Source organism: Drosophila albomicans, chromosome 2R, assembly GCF_009650485.2.
Source record: "Drosophila albomicans strain 15112-1751.03 chromosome 2R, ASM965048v2, whole genome shotgun sequence".
Lineage (NCBI taxonomy): Eukaryota > Metazoa > Arthropoda > Insecta > Diptera > Drosophilidae > Drosophila > Drosophila albomicans.
The window spans coordinates 33,772,570-33,791,313 of NC_047631.2; the positions used below are offsets into that span (position 1 = coordinate 33,772,570).

The window sequence follows — 18,744 nt, forward strand, 5'->3', positions numbered from 1 at the left end:
TAGATCTCAGAGACTATAAGAGATAGAGCTATAATTTTTGTTCGACAGCATTTGTTATGTTTGCATGCAGATCAAGTTTGTTTCAAATTTTTTGCCACGCCCACTTTCGCCCCCGCAAATCAATAAAAATCGAATAACAAGCGTAATTTTAAAGCTAGTGTTACGAATTTTGGTATATACAATAATTACTATAGTAGTATGGTGTACTATATCGATATATCAAACATGCCATTTGGTATATTTTTAATATTTTTAGTATTTTAGGTATATTTTGAAAATAATACCGCCATATTTTGCCTTTATTAAAAATGGGTAGCGAGTATCTCACAGTCGAGCTCACTCGACTGTAGCTTTCTTACTTGTTTTTGTTATTTTTGTTGTTGCTGGGTGGGGTTTAAGCGTTTTATCTCGTTTTTATCGCTTCTTTAGTCCTGGCCTGGCTTTGCTTCACTGGCTCACTGACTGTCGCCTACCTCACTGTTCCTCTATGTTCCTGCCTGTCCCTCTGTGTTCCTCTCTATCCTTTCCTGTCTCCCTCCTCCCTCCGGTTGCCCTTTGTCTATCTGCCTGGTTATTACTACTGTCAGCCGTGTTCAATTTCATAGGGTTTCTCCTTCCTTTTTTTTGCTACTTTCAGTTCAGTGGAGTTGGCGAAGGCCACCAATAAAATAGACAGTAAAGTAAAATTGTCAGCTTTGACAATTGCCCCGAAAATAGCCAGTTCACTGTGGACTCTGCTGCCTATAATTAGCATTAATTTTATAGTTTGGCTTTGCAGCCGAGAGCTGTTGACTGCTTTTAAGTGCAAATGTAATGCATATACTTCGCTCTCCTTCTCTTTCTAGCTCTGTCTGACGACTGTCAAGAGTTTTGTTTTGAGACACGCTTAGATTGGACATTATTGGACAGCGGGTAAGTAAACCGTGGGGAGCATTGAAGTGTTTGTCCCTGAGCATAATGCACAGTGGATCAATTTGCCATCAAATTGCCGACAATTAAAGTATGAAACAGTTTGTCTGTGTGTGTGTGTTTAAGTTGATTGGAAGATGCACAGCAAGCTATGCAAATTACTTGCCACAATTGAGATGTTTATTTGATGAGCTCATGAGCTCAGCTTTTGTGTTCCATAGTGCAGGCTTCGACTTGGACTTCAAGTTGGTTTTTCGTACTGCAGCTCATCGTAAAAGTTTTTAAGTGTTTGCCAGCCATTTTCTCGTTAGCTCCCCTCCCTAAACTTATTTTTTGGACGTTGTCCATGTCCAAATCGACAACCAACTTAAGTTGCTCTCTCCTTCTCGCCTTGGGTTGTACTCGAAAATTCTCGTTAAAATCAAAAATTAGCTGAAAGTTTTCAGCAAACAAGTCACAAGCGACATTTGTTTAAGTTCCCTGTCACGGCAACTGTTGTGGCAACTTCCAACTCCAAACTGAAACTGAACCTGAAACTGGAGCTCGAGCTGCGTTCCCCTCGTTTTGTTGTTTGTTGTTGCCTGTGGTCAGGGCAATTTTCAAATTAAATTTTAAGTAGCTGCCCACTGTGGCCATCAAGAAATTGACCGCTTCCTTGTGGGCTCTCTCTGAATCCACACCGAATCCGAATCCTTTAATCTAAGGATGTCCCCCGCGGCCTCGAACACAACACTGAATATTCAGTTTGAATGTTGTGTGTAGGTCGACTCGGATATCGATATGGATATGGGCAAAAAGCCATTCAATAAATACCACAATTTTCTATCATGTATATTGGCATTGTGCGACGAGTAATGCCCATAAAGTATTCTCCCTCTCTCCCTCTCTCTTTCGTTTTATTTTCAATATACTTTCCATTTCTTTCTCTTTGCCCCTTTGGCTCCTCCTTTTTTGCTATTTCTTTTACGACTTTGACTATGACAAATAAAATGTGCATGATTTTATGATCTGTTGATATTCCATTACAATTTTGTAAATATTTTGTTGCTGCACACACCGACACACACACTCGCTTACAATAGACTTACAAATACATTTTATGTGTATGGGTATATATATGTATGTGCATGTGTGTGTGTGTTTGCAGTCATATCCCTCGCTTTTTGCCTGGCAGCTGGTACAATTTTAAAAGGATATTTGGAGCTCTGTTGAGCATTTGGCACAATGGCTGAGCTGAGCGAGTTCCTTCTACTCACTCTTTCTCTCTCTCTCTTTCTTCTCTACTTATGTGGCGTCTGATTGCTTTCGCAGCCCGCCAACAAGTATCCAAGTATTTCCATATACCCTGCGACCATTGAAAAAGCGTTTAAGAAACGAGTTGCATGGCACTGAGAAAGGAAATATGATAAAGAATAGAACATCTTTGCAAATCTTGTACATTTTTCAACTGAAACTAACAATTATTATCAACTATTATATTATATTCATATATTTCAATATATCCCTAAACTGTTATGAAAATTTCATTACAATCACATAACAAATAGCAAAGTTACAGCTTAACAAAAATAATCAATATTGTGAGGGAGATTAAATTGACAGCAGCGCCATCTATGTGTCATAGCTTTACTGTTCAGTACTAAAAACCAATCAAATTTGCATACAGAACATTTTCAGCAGCAATAACTGTTGTTTACAAGGTATCTACTAGTCGTTCATACTCTTTTTGTTGTGCCCTCGTCTCATTCTTTGCTATTCTTGTATTTTAAGCTTATTTTTTATCCAATATGCACAATGATGCTTATAAAATGTATTGCTCATGAATCTACAGAAGGACATATGTATGCGTCTCTATCTCTATCTCCATTTCTCCCTCTCTCTTTCTCTCTGCTGGAGTGTATCGCAGATTATTGGATATTACAAGCTTTGCAGCTTTTCAGCTGCCACAACACACTTGGCGCAGCTCGAAACTCAAAAGTTCACACAGGAGACAAAAGTGGCATAATAAAATTGGAAGACAAAGCCAAAGTCAAGACGATTCCTTATGGCGAAGTGGCTGCAACTGAAGTGGAGTCGAGTCTAGGGCGCTTTAATTTTTAACAAGCAAAAATTGTTAAACAAATTTCAACTCAAATAGCAACAGCAACTTGCATAAATGATTTATTGCCAGCAACCAACACAAAAAAAAAACGGTAGGAAAAACGCACAAACACAAAATGCTGCTCGACACGCAGTTGCCTCGATGTTGTTGCTGTTGTTGTTGTGGTTGTTGCTGCTGCCACTTCAGCTGCCATTTCTAGTTAAGCATCAAAAATTTGCGCCGTGACCAAATACGAAATAGAGGCGCAGGACAAATTTGTGCGGCAAGAGCAACAGAGGCAGCAACTGAAGCATCTACCACCAATGTCATCGTCATCGTCAAACAGAAAACAGAGCACACTCGAGATGGTCAGCCAGGAGAGGTGGCTGAAGAGGGGAAAGAGAGTGAGGGGAGGCCACACGCTCGTAAAATTTTATATCCAATTTTTGACGCAAAAAGTGAAACTAACCATTTCGACATTAGACATGGAACACATCTCGCACTCTGAACGGGACTCTGGACACCCGCAATGAGCAATGGTAGAGGGAAAGAGGGGGGGAAGAGAGAGTGAAAGCGTTGCGAGTTGCTTTTGGGCGTCAACGAGCGAACAAACGTCAAGGATGCCATCCTCTTGCCTCCCCATCCACATCGCTACTCATTTGGTTCGTCTGTCACATTTTTTCTCTGCTCTCGTTTTTCTCAGCTTTTTCGATTTTTTTTTTTTCGTTTTTGGCTGGGTTTTGTTGTGTTTTCGATTTGGGGTGATGACAGCCAGAGCGACATTAAATGCCCCGCTTCAGTTGTTTGTGCTGCGGCGTAGGCCAAGTGTTGCTCTGACCATTGCCAGCTGCTCTGCTCTTGGTCTGATGCTTGGCTGCTCTGCTCTTCTGTTATGGTCTGCTCTGCTCTGGTCTGGTCTCGACTGTGCTGCATGAGTGGGGACATTGGCATTCGTCTCATATTGATGGTCATGCCTTCTCAATGCCTGTCGTTGTTGCTGTCATTGCTTTGACAACGAGGGCAGCTTTGCAAGTTGCTGTTTTGATAGTTGCCAGTTGTCGAGAAGAACCATGAAGCAGCAATTGCAAGAATTTTATGTGCCTTATCAACTGTGATATATCTGCTATTCATTCTCAATATATGTGCAACCGTGCGTAAGCAAACTATACCAAATTAATGTGCTGAAAAATACTGAAATATACCGAAAAGCTGCAAATAGTATATCAACATACTACTACAATGAAAATATATCATAACAATGTACTACTACGCTCAAAATATACCGTAACAATATACTACTACATTCGAAATATACCATATCAATATACTACTACATTTCAGAAATACCATATATAAATGTACCACTATATTCAAGATTCTACATTGAAAGTATACCATAACAATATACTACTACATTCACAAAATACCATATCGATATACTACGACATTCAAAATATACCATAACAATATAATACTGCATTCAAAATATACAATAACAATATAATACTACTCTCAAAATATACCATAAAAATATACTACTATGCTCAAAATATACTATATCAATATACTATAACATTTAAAATATACCACATTTATATACTACAACATTCAATATATACCATAACAATATACAACAATATTCAAAATATTCTAAATCAATATACTACTACATTCGAAATATACCAAAACAATATACTACTACTTTTCACAAATACCATATCAATGTACTACTATATTCAACATTCTACATTGAAAATATACCATAACAATATACTACTACATTAAAAAATACCATGTCGATATACTACGACATTCAAAATATACCGTACTTCAAAATGTACCATTTATACTACTACATTCAATATATATACCATATCAATAAATTACTGTATACAAAATATACTATATCTATATACTACAACATAAAAAATATACCATATTCATATGCATGTATTTATGTTTCCGTTTTATTTTTTTGTTTTTAAAAATAAAAATTGACAAATTTCTTGAAATTTTGCATTAATATTTTAATTTAGAACTTCCAAGAGTTTTGAAAGTATATTGGCTAAGCAAACACATATGTTTTTATGCAATTTATTTAGTATTTCTTTATTTTTACATACTTTCATAAACTTACCTCTAAAGGTAAAATAATACAAAGCTATTACAATAGTCAGTATTTCAGCATTCTAAATTGTCATGAACTTTAATTTCAGATCACATTTTCTACTATTGATCCAAGATTAATATATACCATTATATATCATGTAAAGACATCAGAAAGTGTTTAATGTTGTTGCCTTTGAATTGTTTGACACTTTTCTCATTAGCATTGAAGTGCACCTCGCTGCTTGAGCTGTGTCCTTTCGTCTATTGACTGACTGCTGTCCCTGCGGCTGTGTTGACTCAACATCGGCCATAGAGCACTCCCTTCCCCTTCCCCTCTCTGAGTCTCTTTCGTAACTTGGCCAAATCAATGGCTGGCCGGGTGTCATTAAACGCTTGATCGTTTAATGCCCCACTCACTCCCTCTGCCCACTCCCCCACCTCTAGTGCCCCAAGCAGCTGCTTCTGCTTCCAATGCTGGGGACTTCTCTTTTCCCATCTCTCACTCTCTCTGCATCTCTGCATCTCTCTCTCTCTCTATCGTTGGCTGTTTATCGTTTCGCACTTCCGTTGGTCAACTTCCTGCAGCGATTGCGATTGGAACTGAGGGAGAAAGCAGAGAGCAACTGAGGGTCCAAAATCAATTGGAAATTAATTTCATGCTTTGATTACCGGTTGTGTGTCGCACGTTTTATGACCTTGAATACGACACATTTGTGTCGTCGCCCATTGACGTAGTAGTTGCTGTTGTTGCTGTTGTTGTGAATGGTTGTTGGCCATTGGCTCTCGTGGCTGTGTCCATTTCCTCACTAAATTAGCCAGGCAATGGCATGAATTGAAACGAAACGACCTCAGAGAAGACCTCAGCAGCAGAAGAAGAAGGAGAACATTCCATTCCATGCCTCGTCTTTTGCTGTTGCTTCAATTTATCAAAGCCATGGCTCATTCATCGCCAGAGCTTGGCAGGTGTGAACAGAGATGGAGATGGAGACATCGACTACGTGTGCTCCACGTTAATTGAAATGTTTATATGACTTTTTATGGGCTGGCCGAAAAAGGCTCATTACGTTTACGTTAACGTTTACGGGATTTCAATGTGGCCTTCATTTAGGCCCGAGCTGATTAAAGCAATGCGAATGGCAATAACTCTTGTGTTCATAAAGGCAGCCGCAATGAGTGTACTCATTCCGTAGAGTGAGTGTGAGTGTTTGAATACTATGCAAAAATATGTCCAAGCTCCTTCGACGATATTTTCTCCCCTGCTGTTTGCATCCTTTTGTGTCAGCAGAAACTTTTGCAGCACGTTTGTGCAAATCCATTCAATATGGCTGCTGTTGAACCCCTTCTTCCTCCTGCCACGCCCCCTCGTTGCACTTGCTGCACACCTTCGACTTCGACCAACAACATTCTTCTCCTCAACTCAACTCAGCTCAATCGTCGGCTCATTCGTTTATTCAATGCTTTTCTTCGATTTTGCAGCACAGTTGGATTTTTGCCTTTTATCAGGCAGGCAACGAAGAAAACGAGGAAATCGGGGAAATCGGGGAAAACGAGCAACGACGCATTTGAGGATAACCAAAAGGTGCTTTTATATGCTTAATGGAAAATCTAATTTATGACCTATGGCTTTTCTCCTCTTCGCAGACATTTCTTCGCTTCGCTCTGCTCTGCTCTGCGATTTGTATTTGTCCTTTTTCAGCTGGAGCTGAATAAGGAGTAGTCGCAAGGGGAGAGGGGGAACGGAGGGAGAACGGGACGAAGGGGCAGCCAGTCTATGCTGAAACAAATGAAGATTAATGCGAATCGAATGTGCTGCCTTCTATAAATGTGAACGTCACTTTTCTACTACTTTCTTTCTCACTTTCTCACTCTCAGTGTGTGTGGCAAGGACTGCAAATCCTTGGCTATTCAAAAATTAAACATTCCGCATGCATTTATAATTTAAATGAATAACCCGATCAACCTTCCCCCCCGCCCTCTCTTCTTCATCCTTTGGCCAAATCAAATTGCATGCAATTTGTCTACTTCAAATCAAACGGAAGTTTTAGCGCATAAATTCAGCTGCTGCTGCTCCTTTTTTTATACCCGTTACCCATATGGTAGAAGGGTATTATAAGTTTGTGAATGCAGGGAATGTATGTAAGAGTCAGAAGAAGGCATCTTCGAGCTCATAATTAATATATATTCTTGATCAGCGTCAAACAGACGAGACGTCAATAGGGTCTAAATTGCTTTGGCTGGCAATATGGTATATTTTGTACTCTATGGTATATTTTGAATGTAGTGCAATATCGGTATTAAAATAGCCTTCAGTATACTTTAGTATTTTTGAGGTATATTTTGTTGAATATTGTTCTACGGTATATTTTGAATGTAATATAATATCAGTACTAACATAGCCTTCAGTATATTTTTGTATTTTAGCTGTATTTTTTTGAATATGGTTCTTTTAAAAATAGGTATCTCAGAGTCAAGTGTGCTCGGAATAGTTTAGTATTTTTGCGGTTCAATTTCGGTATATTTTTAGAATGTTGCTCTATTGAGAATGTGTATCTCACACTATTTTGCGGTATATTTTTGGTATATTTTTAGAATATGGATTTATTGAAGATTGGCATCACAGAATCGAGTGTGCTCGGAATAATTTCATATTTTTATGGTATATTTTTGCTAAAAAAAAAATTTGAATACGGTTGCATTGTAAATGTGTTTAGTATTTTTGTGGTATATTTTTGACATATCTTTAGAATATAGTTCTATTGAAACTGGGTATCTTAGAGTCGAGTGTGCTCCACTTTAGCTTTCTTACGTTTTTTAAAATATTATATTATATTTTTTTTTTTTACCAAACATAATTTTCAGTATATTTTAGTATACATACATGCTTTCTATCAAGTGTGCTTGGAATATTTTCAAATATTTTCTTTTTATATTTTTAGAATACGTCTCTATTGAAAATGGGTATCTCAGAGTCGAGTGTACTAGGAATATTTTAGTATTTTTGTGGTATATTTATGGTATATTTTAAGAATATGCTACTATTGAATATGATTCTCTCAAAATCGAGTGTGCTCGTCATATTTTAATATTTTGCGGTATATTTTTGGTATATTTTTCGAATATTGTTCTATTGAAAATGAGCATGTCAGAGTATTGTTGCAGTATATTCTTGGTATATTTTTAGAATACGATTTTATTGAAAACGGGTATTTTAGAGTCGAGTATGTTCAGAACATTTTAGTATTTTTGCGATATATTTTCGTTATATTTTTAGAATATGGTTCTTTTGAAAATGGGTATATCACACTCGACTGTAGCTTTTTTATATTTATTGTTTTAATGCCAAGCATTCATTAATTTTTATACGGTATATTTCTGGTATATTTTGAAATATGGTTATTTTTAAATTGGGTATCTCAGAGTCGAAAGTACTCGAAATATTTTAATATTTTCTATACATTTTTAAAATAGGGTTTTTTATGAAATTCGGTATCTCAAAGTCGAGCACACTCGACTGCAACTTTCTTGCATATCTTTTTTTTATATTTTGCTGGCCAGTTGATGAGAAGAAGAAGAAGAAGGTGAGGTGAGGTGAGGCATGCATTGGTGGCACGTGGCACGCAAGTAATTGCCACTAAAATTATGTTCCACAAAAGTTGCCACAAATTGCGCAAATTCGGCAAAAGGCAAACGTTGCTCCCCTTCTCTAAGTCCAACTTCAAATCCAACTCGAATTGCAATTGCAATTGCCAATGCAATTGACGGCGATTATCGCGCCGAAAATAGTTAGTTGCAGCCTTTTGTTGTTTGCTCCTGTTTTCCCCATTCTTGTTGTTGTTGTTGTTTCGTTTGTTGTTTTGTTTGTTTAACGTTTTTCGGGGCTGCTTCGCTCTATTGGCATTTTAAACGTTATCGAGAACTCGAACCAAAAACTCCATAAACTTGCAGCCGACAAACTAAACTAAAAGTCCTGACTACACATGTGTGTGTAATACATATATGTGTGTAAGTGTGTGTGTGAGTGTGTGTGTAAGTGTGTGTTTGTTTATATATGTAAGTATGTGTGTTTTTAAGCCCCTTTTGCTGCCGTTGCAGTTGCGCTTTTTGTTGCCCAGCTTGAGGTTTCACGCTAGTCGACGCCCTCGTTCACGCCCCCTCCACTACCTACCCCCCTCCCCCTCCTCTCCACTCCTCCCCCCTTTTAACAGTCTGTTCAATTTGGAGCAAAGCGGAGCAATTAAGTGTAAAAATGCGAAACACATACGCTCGAAAAGTGTGTGTTGGAGTTTCCCCTTGCCACACAGTGCTGTGTGTGCTGCATGCCACATGCATGCCAACGCTGCCACACAGATGCCACGCATGTTGCATGGCCATGTCACCTTCCTAAGCGAAATGAGCAGCAAATTGGCAGTAAATTTGTTTGCTATTTTTCTTCTTGTGCAGCGCCATTGATGTTGCAGTTGTTGCAGTTGCAGTTGCAGTTGTTGTTGCAACAGCGGTTGTTGTTTCTGTGCGAAACGAGTTTTTGGCCAAATAGCCCAAAGGGGTTGCAACTTGCGGCTACCCAAGGGAGTAGGGGAGGGGGGTTGCAACTAAATCGCATCTCCGCTGCGTCGTCAACACAATACTATTGATGCCACAAGCGCCCTCAGTTGCCACATGGCCTGCCACTTAAACTTGTTCTGTGTGCAAATTAAAATTTTTTCGCCGCTTCTCGCCAACTGAGATTCAGTTTACATGCCATAAAGGCAGCAGCAGCAACAGCAGCCACAGCAGCAGCAATGCCTCTGGCTGCTGCCACGCTTTGTTGCAGCAGCAGCAACAACAGCGACAGCAACAGCGCCGTCTGAAATAACTGGCAATAACTCGAATTCAAAGCACAACAGGGGGCGGGGGGAATGTCTAGGAACTCTGTCATGCACTAGCCACGCCCCCTGCTGACCCCACGACCCCCGCAAAACGCCCACTTACAGCCTGCTGGCATTCGTAGTGGACTCTCAGCTGCTTTTTGCTGCTGCTGTTGCTGCTGCTGCTGACACGCGCTTGAAACCTTGCCCCGCTGGGCATGCCACACACACACACTTACACTTACACACACACACACAGACATACAGACAGACAGACAGACAGTCGCAGCTGGCAACAAATTGCGTAAGTGCTCAACACACACAGCGAATCGATTGACTATCGAAATGTGCCTAAAACAAAAAGTAAAACCCGACTTAGACGCAGACTCAAACTCCAGCCTAGACTTCAACCTAGACTCAAACCCTGACATTGAGTGACATTGAACCCGTCTGGAATACAGTGAAAACATTTTTAAGTCATTTGTATTGAGGGAATATTTTTTAATTTTTTTGCTTTCGAATAAAATACAATTTAAAATAATAAAGTTGAATTCAAATTAATGCAAATGATATCAAAAAATTTTTATGTAAATATTTACTGTTACCAAAAACAAATATTACCTAATTTTTACGGGACAAAGATCCAAGAAGTGATCCCTAAGTAAAAGTGAACACCATCGAAAAACTGCTTTGAAGGGAAATTTTGCTGATCATTTTTTGATTGACTTCGATAGATGTGCCCAAAACAAAAAGAAAAACCCGACTTAGACGCAGACTCAAACTCCAGCCTAGACTTCAACCCAGACTCAAACCCTGACTCTGACATTGAACCCGTCTGGAATATAGTGAAAGCTTTTCAAGTCTCTTGTGTTGAGGAAATATTTTCTAATTTTGTTTGCTTTGGAATGAAATACAATTTAAAATAATGATTTGTAATTAAAATGAACACATTGAACATTTTTTTAGTCACTTGTGTTGAGGGAATATTTTTCAATTTTGTTTGCTTTCGAATAACATACAATTTAAAATAATAATTTGTAATTAAAATGAATGCAAATGATATACAAGACTCTAAAATACATATTTCCTATCACCAAAAAGAAATATCACCCAATTTTTAATGGCATAAGTTTCACTAGATCGAAGTGAACGCCATCGAAAGACTGCTGTGAAGGGAAATTTTGCTAATCTTTTTTTTTAATGACTATCGAAATGTGCCTAAAACAAAAAGCAAAACCCGACTTAGAAGCAGACTCGTCTGAAAACTTTTCTAGTCGCTAGTGTTGAGAGAATAATTTTTAATTCTTCTGAATGCAAATGATATTGGAAAAATGAAATTTGGTTATAAATATTGACTATCACCAAGAACAAATATTACCCAAATATTACCCACATCCAAGAAGTGTTCCCTAAGTAAAGGTGAACGCCATCGAAAAACTGCTTTGAACGGGAAATTTTGCTGACCCTTTTTTTTTGCTGCTGTCCATTTGCGTCAATTGTTTAGAGCACAACTCGCACAAAGCGAAAATAGATCCCAGCGAATCTATTCGCAGTAGCCAAGCCATTAATTCCCCCCCCCCCCCCACCTCAGCTCTCCCCTTAGTTATCATCGCCCTCAAAACTGGTTGTGAATTCGCGAACAAATCGTCTGGCAAATTATTATGTATGGCGCTTCTTCTTTTGTGAGAGCGCATGTTGCATGTGGCATGTTGAATAGCTTGCCCCGAGGTGTTGTGCCTCAGATTGCAAAATATTGATGTGTCGCAATTTAAGGGGCGTCTGCAATTTGATATTTAATAAATTACGATTTTATCGTTTGGCCCCAGCACGATTTAATCTTGTTAGCAGCCAATTTAGAATTGATTACCTAGATTATTGCATTTAATAAGCGCTCATGTTTCACACATTTATCTATTTTTCTTAATCGTTTGCAATGTTTTTGGTTTGCAGACGTTACAAAAAGCTAGCGGCCGTTACTTTGCGCGAGGTTGCCACACAGCTAAAACTGGTTTGAGCGTTGCCATATCAAACAGCCATAAGCTGCGAGCATGCTATGCAAAGCTGCTTGCTATACGGCGAAGCTGCTTCGCTCGAAGCTGTCTGCTATGTGAATAATGGTTTTTAGCACATACGATACGGGAGGGAAATATACTTAGGGTGTGTGTCTAAGCTAAGTTACGCAAGTCCCCTTTTTAGCTGGGACTGGAATTATTGCATGTTGACTTTATTACAGTTTAAGAATAATTGGCACTAACAGATGTACATTAATCAGCCGCAAGTTGGCAATTTAATTTGGAATTTGGTTTCGTATTCGCGACAGAAATTTGACTCAAAGTTGTAACGAATACTGCTCTGCTCGTAGGGCTCAAAGCGCTGTGGAAAATATAAGGGGTAAAAATCTTTACAGTTTGAAATGTACAGTACTCACGTTGTCAAACACAATACTGGGCACAAAGGACAATTGGATAGCTAGAGTCTCTCTGCCGTAGGGTTTAAGAATTTCTGCTGTTGTTCTGCTTTCTTTACACTGCTTGGCTGCTGTGACATCCAGTTTGAGATGCTTGGAACACTGATCTATTGCATTGCTGTAAGAGCGCAACATGCAGTTGATCAACTGGAAAGCTGGCTGAAGTTCCAAAGTCTCCAGAATACAAGCATGCAGCGCATTCAGTTCGCACTCTGGTTCACCATGCTGGCAATACACTTCAATGCGATTCAGATCTGTGTTATTGTAGAACTAACAAAGCGCTTGTCAAACTGCAGGGATAAAGGTAATTCTTTAGAACTCACATTCGCCTTGCCAAAGGGATAAAGTTTTAGATCCACGCGAGGCCACCAATCATTGTCGGATAGAGCATCGTGTAGTCGGCGTCGAATGAAGAACATGCTGTCGGGGCAGAGGGCTTCATAGTGTATGGCAAGGGGTAGCTTAGGAATAGCGGGGGATGCAGTTGTGCTGCTGCTGATCTCAGTTGTTGAAGTTGTTCCAGTTGTCAAGCTTATCAGCAGCGTCGTCAAAATAAAAGTCAAAGCGAAAGTTAAATCCATTTTGAAGAGTGAACAACACAGCTTCACTTGTGAAACGCAACTGTTTTGAGTTCCTCCCAAATGTGTGTTCTAAAATAAAACTACAAAAGCGATCAGCGTGCACATTCCCCTTTCCACTCTTCTCATTCTTTCTCTGCTATGCAAACTAGCCACTCGCATTTGTTTTTGTTTTTTGTTCAGTTCCGTTGTTATCTATGAATATAAATTCGTTGATACACACAAACACACACATACATTCATATATTTAGATCTGCGCGTCTGCGTTTCGTTCTCTCTTCTCATCTCCATCTCCGTCTCGCTCTCCCACACACTCTTTGCGTGTATTTTAGTCGATTAACCCATTGCGGTTGCTTAGCAAACACGAGAGAAACATACGAAAGCCAATTACGTGCTTGGTTTACCCGCTATTAAACCAATAATTATACACATTAAGCCAATATATTAATTAACTACACACATTAGAACATTGCACACACGCAGATTAACCCTTGGGGTGCTAAAAGAATATAATTAACTGCCTGAAGAACAGTTTTTATCATGCAAAAATATAAAAAGAAATAATTTCACTATTTATATTATTATTGTTATGAATATGAAATAGAAAATATTTGAATAAGTTATCTCTTGAATACTGATAAGTTGTTAATTGTTAATTGCCTGAAGATTATTTTTTATCTTTCATAAATATGAAATGAAATAATTTCACAATTTATATTATTATTTTTATCAATATAAAATAAATAATACGAATACAGTGTCAAAAAATGTGTAAACTCATCTTTTGTTGCTTTAAAATTTTCCCTTTCGGTATATTGTTTTATTTTTATACAATCTCATTCAAAATTAGTTATAGAATGGTTCTGCATGAAAAAACATTGAAAAAAAAGAACTAAACCCGTTATTTTTGCATTCAAAGTCAAAAAATATGTTTTTTTCTTGACATACTGTATTTTAATAAGTTATCTTTTCAATACTGATTATCGCTCATAAGTTGGGTAATAAACATTTTTTATCTTTCATAAATATTAAAAGAAATAATTTCACTATTTATATTATTATTGTTATCAATATAAAAAAGATAATACGAACACAGTGTCAAAAATGGGTAAACTCATCTTTTGTTGCTTTAAAATTTTACCTTTCGTTAGATTGTTTTTATTTTTATACATACTCATTTAAAATTAGTTATATAATGGTGCTGCATTAAAAAAACATTTTATGAATATAAAATAGGAAATATTTTAATAAGTTATCTATTTAAATACTGAATACACAAGTTGGGAACTTAGCTAACATAAAGTATATTTAATTATACACCTAATTTGCTTTGTTACAGTTTAGAAGCGATTGGCATCGAGAGGAACACACATTAATCGACCGCAAGTGGAAAGTTTAATTTGGAAAGCCTCGAAGTTGTAGGGAATTTTACTCTACAGGGAATTTTACTCTACTTTTTACAGTTTTGAATGTGCAGCATGCAGTTGACACTTATTATTAGTTCAAGTTCGTATTGTTACAGTTTAGAAGCGCTTGGCATTGACAGGCACATATTAATCGATCGCAGGGGGGAGCTTAATTTTAAATTTTCGTTGTAGGGAATTTTACTCTGCAGGTAGGGCTCAAAGTGCTGTGAAGAACAGTGAATGTAAAGCTTCTCACAGTTTGGAATGCGCAGCATGCAGTTGATATGTGACCACGGTTGCCACTTTTAATACAAATGTCCATTGGATCACTTTTTTTTCATCTTGGTACATTTTCAATATGCCTGGTCTAGAATTTAAATTTTTCATAAAATTTTATGTTCACACATATTATTTTAACAAATGGCTTTGTTCCACCAGACACAAATTTTTTATCAGCTAGAAATTGAACTATGACTACCATTGGAAAATATCCCATACAGTCGATTTGCGATGTATTGTGTCAATTGAGAAAATATGTATGCGCCAATCTAAGGTCTATCACCACGTAAACAGTTATATATTGTGAATCACAATTTGTGAAATACAAAAAATCTTTCGTGAAAAAATTTGGGGTACATTTTTGGTAAAATTGGTACATTTTTTCAAAATTTTGATACAACAAATTTTTTTGGAATGGCAACCGTGTATGTGACACTTATTATTAGTTCAAGTTCGTATTGTTACAGTTTAGAAGTGCTTGGCATTGACAGGCACATATTAATCGATCGCAAGTTCATACTCGCTGCAAAAAAAAAGCCCTGAAGTCGTAGGGAATTTTTCTCTGCTGGTGGAGCTCAAAGCGCTGTGAAGAACAGTGAATTTAAAACCTATTACAGTTTAAGATTCATACTTACTCATTATCAAACACAATACTGGGAACAACGGACAACTAAAGAGCGTGTGCTTCTTTGCCGTAGGGCGTGAGGATCTCCGCTGTTGTTCTGCTTTCTTTACACTTCTTGACTGCAGCGACTGCTTTTTGCCGTGTTGACAATGCACTTCCATGAGATTCAGATCTGTATTATTGAAGAACTTCAAAGAACTTCAAACTAAGACGATATTAATAAGTTGATCAAACTCACTTTTGCTGTACCAAAGGGATACCGTTTGAGATCCACGCGTGGCCAGCAATTGTTTTCTTGCAGAGCATCGTGCAGTCGGTGTTGAATGAAGTACATGCTCTGCGGACAGAGTGCTTCATAGTGTATGGCGAGGGGTAACTTTGGGATAACGGGGGCTTTAGTTGGCCTGTTACTTGACTCCCTTCTGCTCCAATATTCAGGTGGCAAAGTTGTTGTTGCATTTGTCAAGCTGATTAGCAGAGTGAGAATAAAAGATAAAAGTAAATTCATTTTCGAGTGAACAACGCTGCTTCATTTATGAAACTCAAATGTTCTCAGTTCTTGTTTCTACACACCTTCAAAAATTGCACATACGCAAATTAACCCTTAGGTGCTGTTTAGCACAATATTTAATTCTATGATCAATTTCGTCTGTTATGAAAAGACATAATTATATTACTTTTATTGCTATTCTTTACTTGAACTAAGAAATATTTCAAATAAGTATTGTCATAAATAAATATTAAAGTATTAAGTATATACACATTAGATGGGTTAATCAACTTTGGGAATGCTTAATAATATTAAAATCAGGCACAATTTTCTTCCCTCTGAATTTAAATAGAAACAAGTAATGTAGGCTTGACTGTAAGATACCCTCTAGACATTTTCAATACCATCAAAACATTAAGGTATTCTTTTTGAATATATAACGAAAACATACTAAAATATACCGAAGTCTATATTTGGTATATAAGAAAAGCCTCGTTTAGCCTCTTACAGACATTTCCTGTAGAGTATAAAAGATAATTATTGTTATTAGATGGAAGTAAGCGATACATTTATACTATAATTTGATGCACTAATTTAATTTTGTATATTTAAAATATACTAAAATATACCAAAATTTATATTTGGTATATAAGAAATGCCATATAAAAATTAATTGTTGTTATTAAATTGAAATAAAAAACATATATACTATAATTTGTTAAGCCAATTTAATTTGGTATGTTAATAAGTATAATTCTATATTTTTTGTGTACTATTGTAATGAAAATATACTGTAATATGCCAAAGACTTTATTTGGTATGTCAGAAAAGCCTGTTGCATACATTTTAAATCAATTATTATATTTAAATTGAACTAAGCAATGCATTTATACTATAATTTGTCAAAACAATTTAATTTTGTATATTTCAAATATACTTAAATATACCGAAATCTATATTTGGTATATCGGAAATGTTTCTTTCATATTCTGTAGAGTATAAAGAGAAATTTATTTGTATTAGATGCACTATAAATTTTTAACCAATTTAATTTTGTATATTAAAAAATACTAAAATATACCAAAAGCTTTATTTGGTATATCGGAAAAACTCGTTCTGCCTGTTACGTACATTTCAATTCAATTATTATATTTAAATTGAACTAAGCTATGCATTTAAACTATACTCTGTTGAATTACCTATACCTATTATTATTTTTACTTATTTAAAGTATGCAAACATGAAGCTAACATTAATCATACGTTTCCCAACACTGTTAACAGCACTTGACACAAGTTAACTGTGCTTTTAGCACATGCTTAATATCAATTGAAATTAAGTGGCAGATGTGTTAAACATTAATTCTAATTAAATACAAACACAACAATTAACCCATTGAAGTCGAAGTCGAAAGTGAATTTAGAGTTGAGAGCGTGAAAAACGCTTTGAATCATTTTTCATATCGCTTGATCGGAGTTGAAAACTGGTTGCAGATCGTTTTGCATGTAATTACCGTTATTAGTGGGATATGCAATTTAAGCGAGTATTTGATAAAACGCCCAGCACACACGGAAATAACGGGAAATGCACCAAAAATCGGTATTTAAGTTTTGCATACAACAAAAGGGGTAATTAAAGGCGTTTTCAATGTTTTGCATGTTTAGTGGTCGCCAATGGGTTAAGAGAGAGAGAAAAAGAGAGAGAGAGAGAGATAGAGATAGGTGCCATGTCACTGCGGGTTGCGCTTCTGCATATTCATAGCCAATTATGTGTGTCCAACGAGCCGGTTGACATTAACAAATCATTAACAATGAAGACTTCAACCAGCAACAACAACAATAACAATAGTTCACTGCACTGTCACATATGTGTGTGTGTGTGTGTGTGTGTGTGTGTGTTTGTTGAGCTGTCGCTAATTGACAGACAGCTCCATTTTGGCCAGCGAGTGAAGCGATGTTTGAGTTTGGTTAGCAAACCAGTTGAACTAGATGCGAATATGACAATGATAAATACTCGTTAGAGGCAAAGTCAAAGGAGCAACAACTATCTCTATCTCTTTCTTTGTGGCATTGACCACAAGCAACAACTTTGCTGCAACACTCTTCACTTGGACAATTTCAGTTTCTAACGAACATTTCAAAGCGATTTAATTGCCTTGGAATTGGAATTGTTGCAATTGCTTTGCTGTTTGTCTATTTCATGGTCAAGGCTTGCACGCAAGAATGCTGCCCCAACGCGTAATTGTGTGGCAACTGGCAACCAGCAACCAGTAACTTGCAACCAGCAACTTGCAACCAGCAACCATTTCCATTGGCGACACACTCAACTGACTTTGCTAAACACAAAAAGTGACAGTGTTTTATGACGTGTTTAATGCACCTTCATTTTTCTCTTTTGCGCTGCATTTCCGCTGCATTAATTGGCTGTTATTTCACTCGCAATTCCATCTTCCATCTTTTCAGTTCAGACTCCAAGTCTCAATCCAAATCTCGAATGCGTCGGTGCAACAACAATTAACCCAAATTGCGTTTTGCTGTCCAATTGACAACAACAGCTTGAGGCCAGCTCACGAATATCGTCTTAACTCTGTCTCTCTCTCCCTCTCACTCTTCTCTCTATCTCCCTCTCTGTATCTTTGGGTGTTTGTGCCAGTTTCTCTGGCTTTTCTAGAGTTTCCAATTCCATTTCCAATTTGCATTTGTCGTGTGTTTTATACTCTAATCGAAAAGAGTTGCTCGACATTGAAATTTTCGAGTTCAATTTTTGTTCTTTTTGATTTCGTGTCTGGTCGTTAACCCTTGTGTCTCGCTCGGTAATCAGCTTAAACTACAAGTATTTTAAACTACTCGTTTAGCTTGTTGTTCAACGAGCAACATAAGTATTACTTGTGGTATTTATAATTGTGCCTCAACAACAAACAAGCTTCTCTCCTTCTTCTTGTGAAATTCAATTTGAAG

General features: G+C 37.1%; 3 protein-coding genes across 3 annotated transcripts; all 3 read right to left on the reverse strand.

Annotated features, from left to right (window-relative positions):
* Positions 1 to 3,105: 3,105 nt before the first annotated feature.
* Positions 3,106 to 3,714, reverse strand: LOC117576528 (uncharacterized). Its single transcript, XM_034261351.2, has 2 exons — positions 3,459 to 3,714; positions 3,106 to 3,375 (listed from the first exon to the last, which is right to left on the reverse strand). The coding sequence occupies exons 1-2, from the start codon at positions 3,614 to 3,616 to the stop codon at positions 3,210 to 3,212; spliced, it is 324 nt and encodes a 107-aa protein (XP_034117242.1). The 5' UTR covers positions 3,617 to 3,714; the 3' UTR covers positions 3,106 to 3,209.
* An 8,429-nt stretch (positions 3,715 to 12,143) lies between these two features.
* On the reverse strand, positions 12,144 to 13,044 carry LOC117576527 (GILT-like protein 3). The gene is made up of 3 exons (XM_034261350.2): positions 12,733 to 13,044; positions 12,371 to 12,679; positions 12,144 to 12,315 (listed from the first exon to the last, which is right to left on the reverse strand). The coding sequence occupies exons 1-3, from the start codon at positions 12,988 to 12,990 to the stop codon at positions 12,211 to 12,213; spliced, it is 672 nt and encodes a 223-aa protein (XP_034117241.1). The 5' UTR covers positions 12,991 to 13,044; the 3' UTR covers positions 12,144 to 12,210.
* A 2,203-nt stretch (positions 13,045 to 15,247) lies between these two features.
* LOC117576529 (uncharacterized) lies at positions 15,248 to 15,805 on the reverse strand. The gene is made up of 3 exons (XM_034261352.2): positions 15,536 to 15,805; positions 15,308 to 15,485; positions 15,248 to 15,255 (listed from the first exon to the last, which is right to left on the reverse strand). Exons 1-3 carry the CDS (start codon positions 15,803 to 15,805, stop codon positions 15,248 to 15,250), a joined length of 456 nt encoding a protein of 151 aa, XP_034117243.2.
* Between the last annotated feature and the right edge of the window lie 2,939 nt (positions 15,806 to 18,744).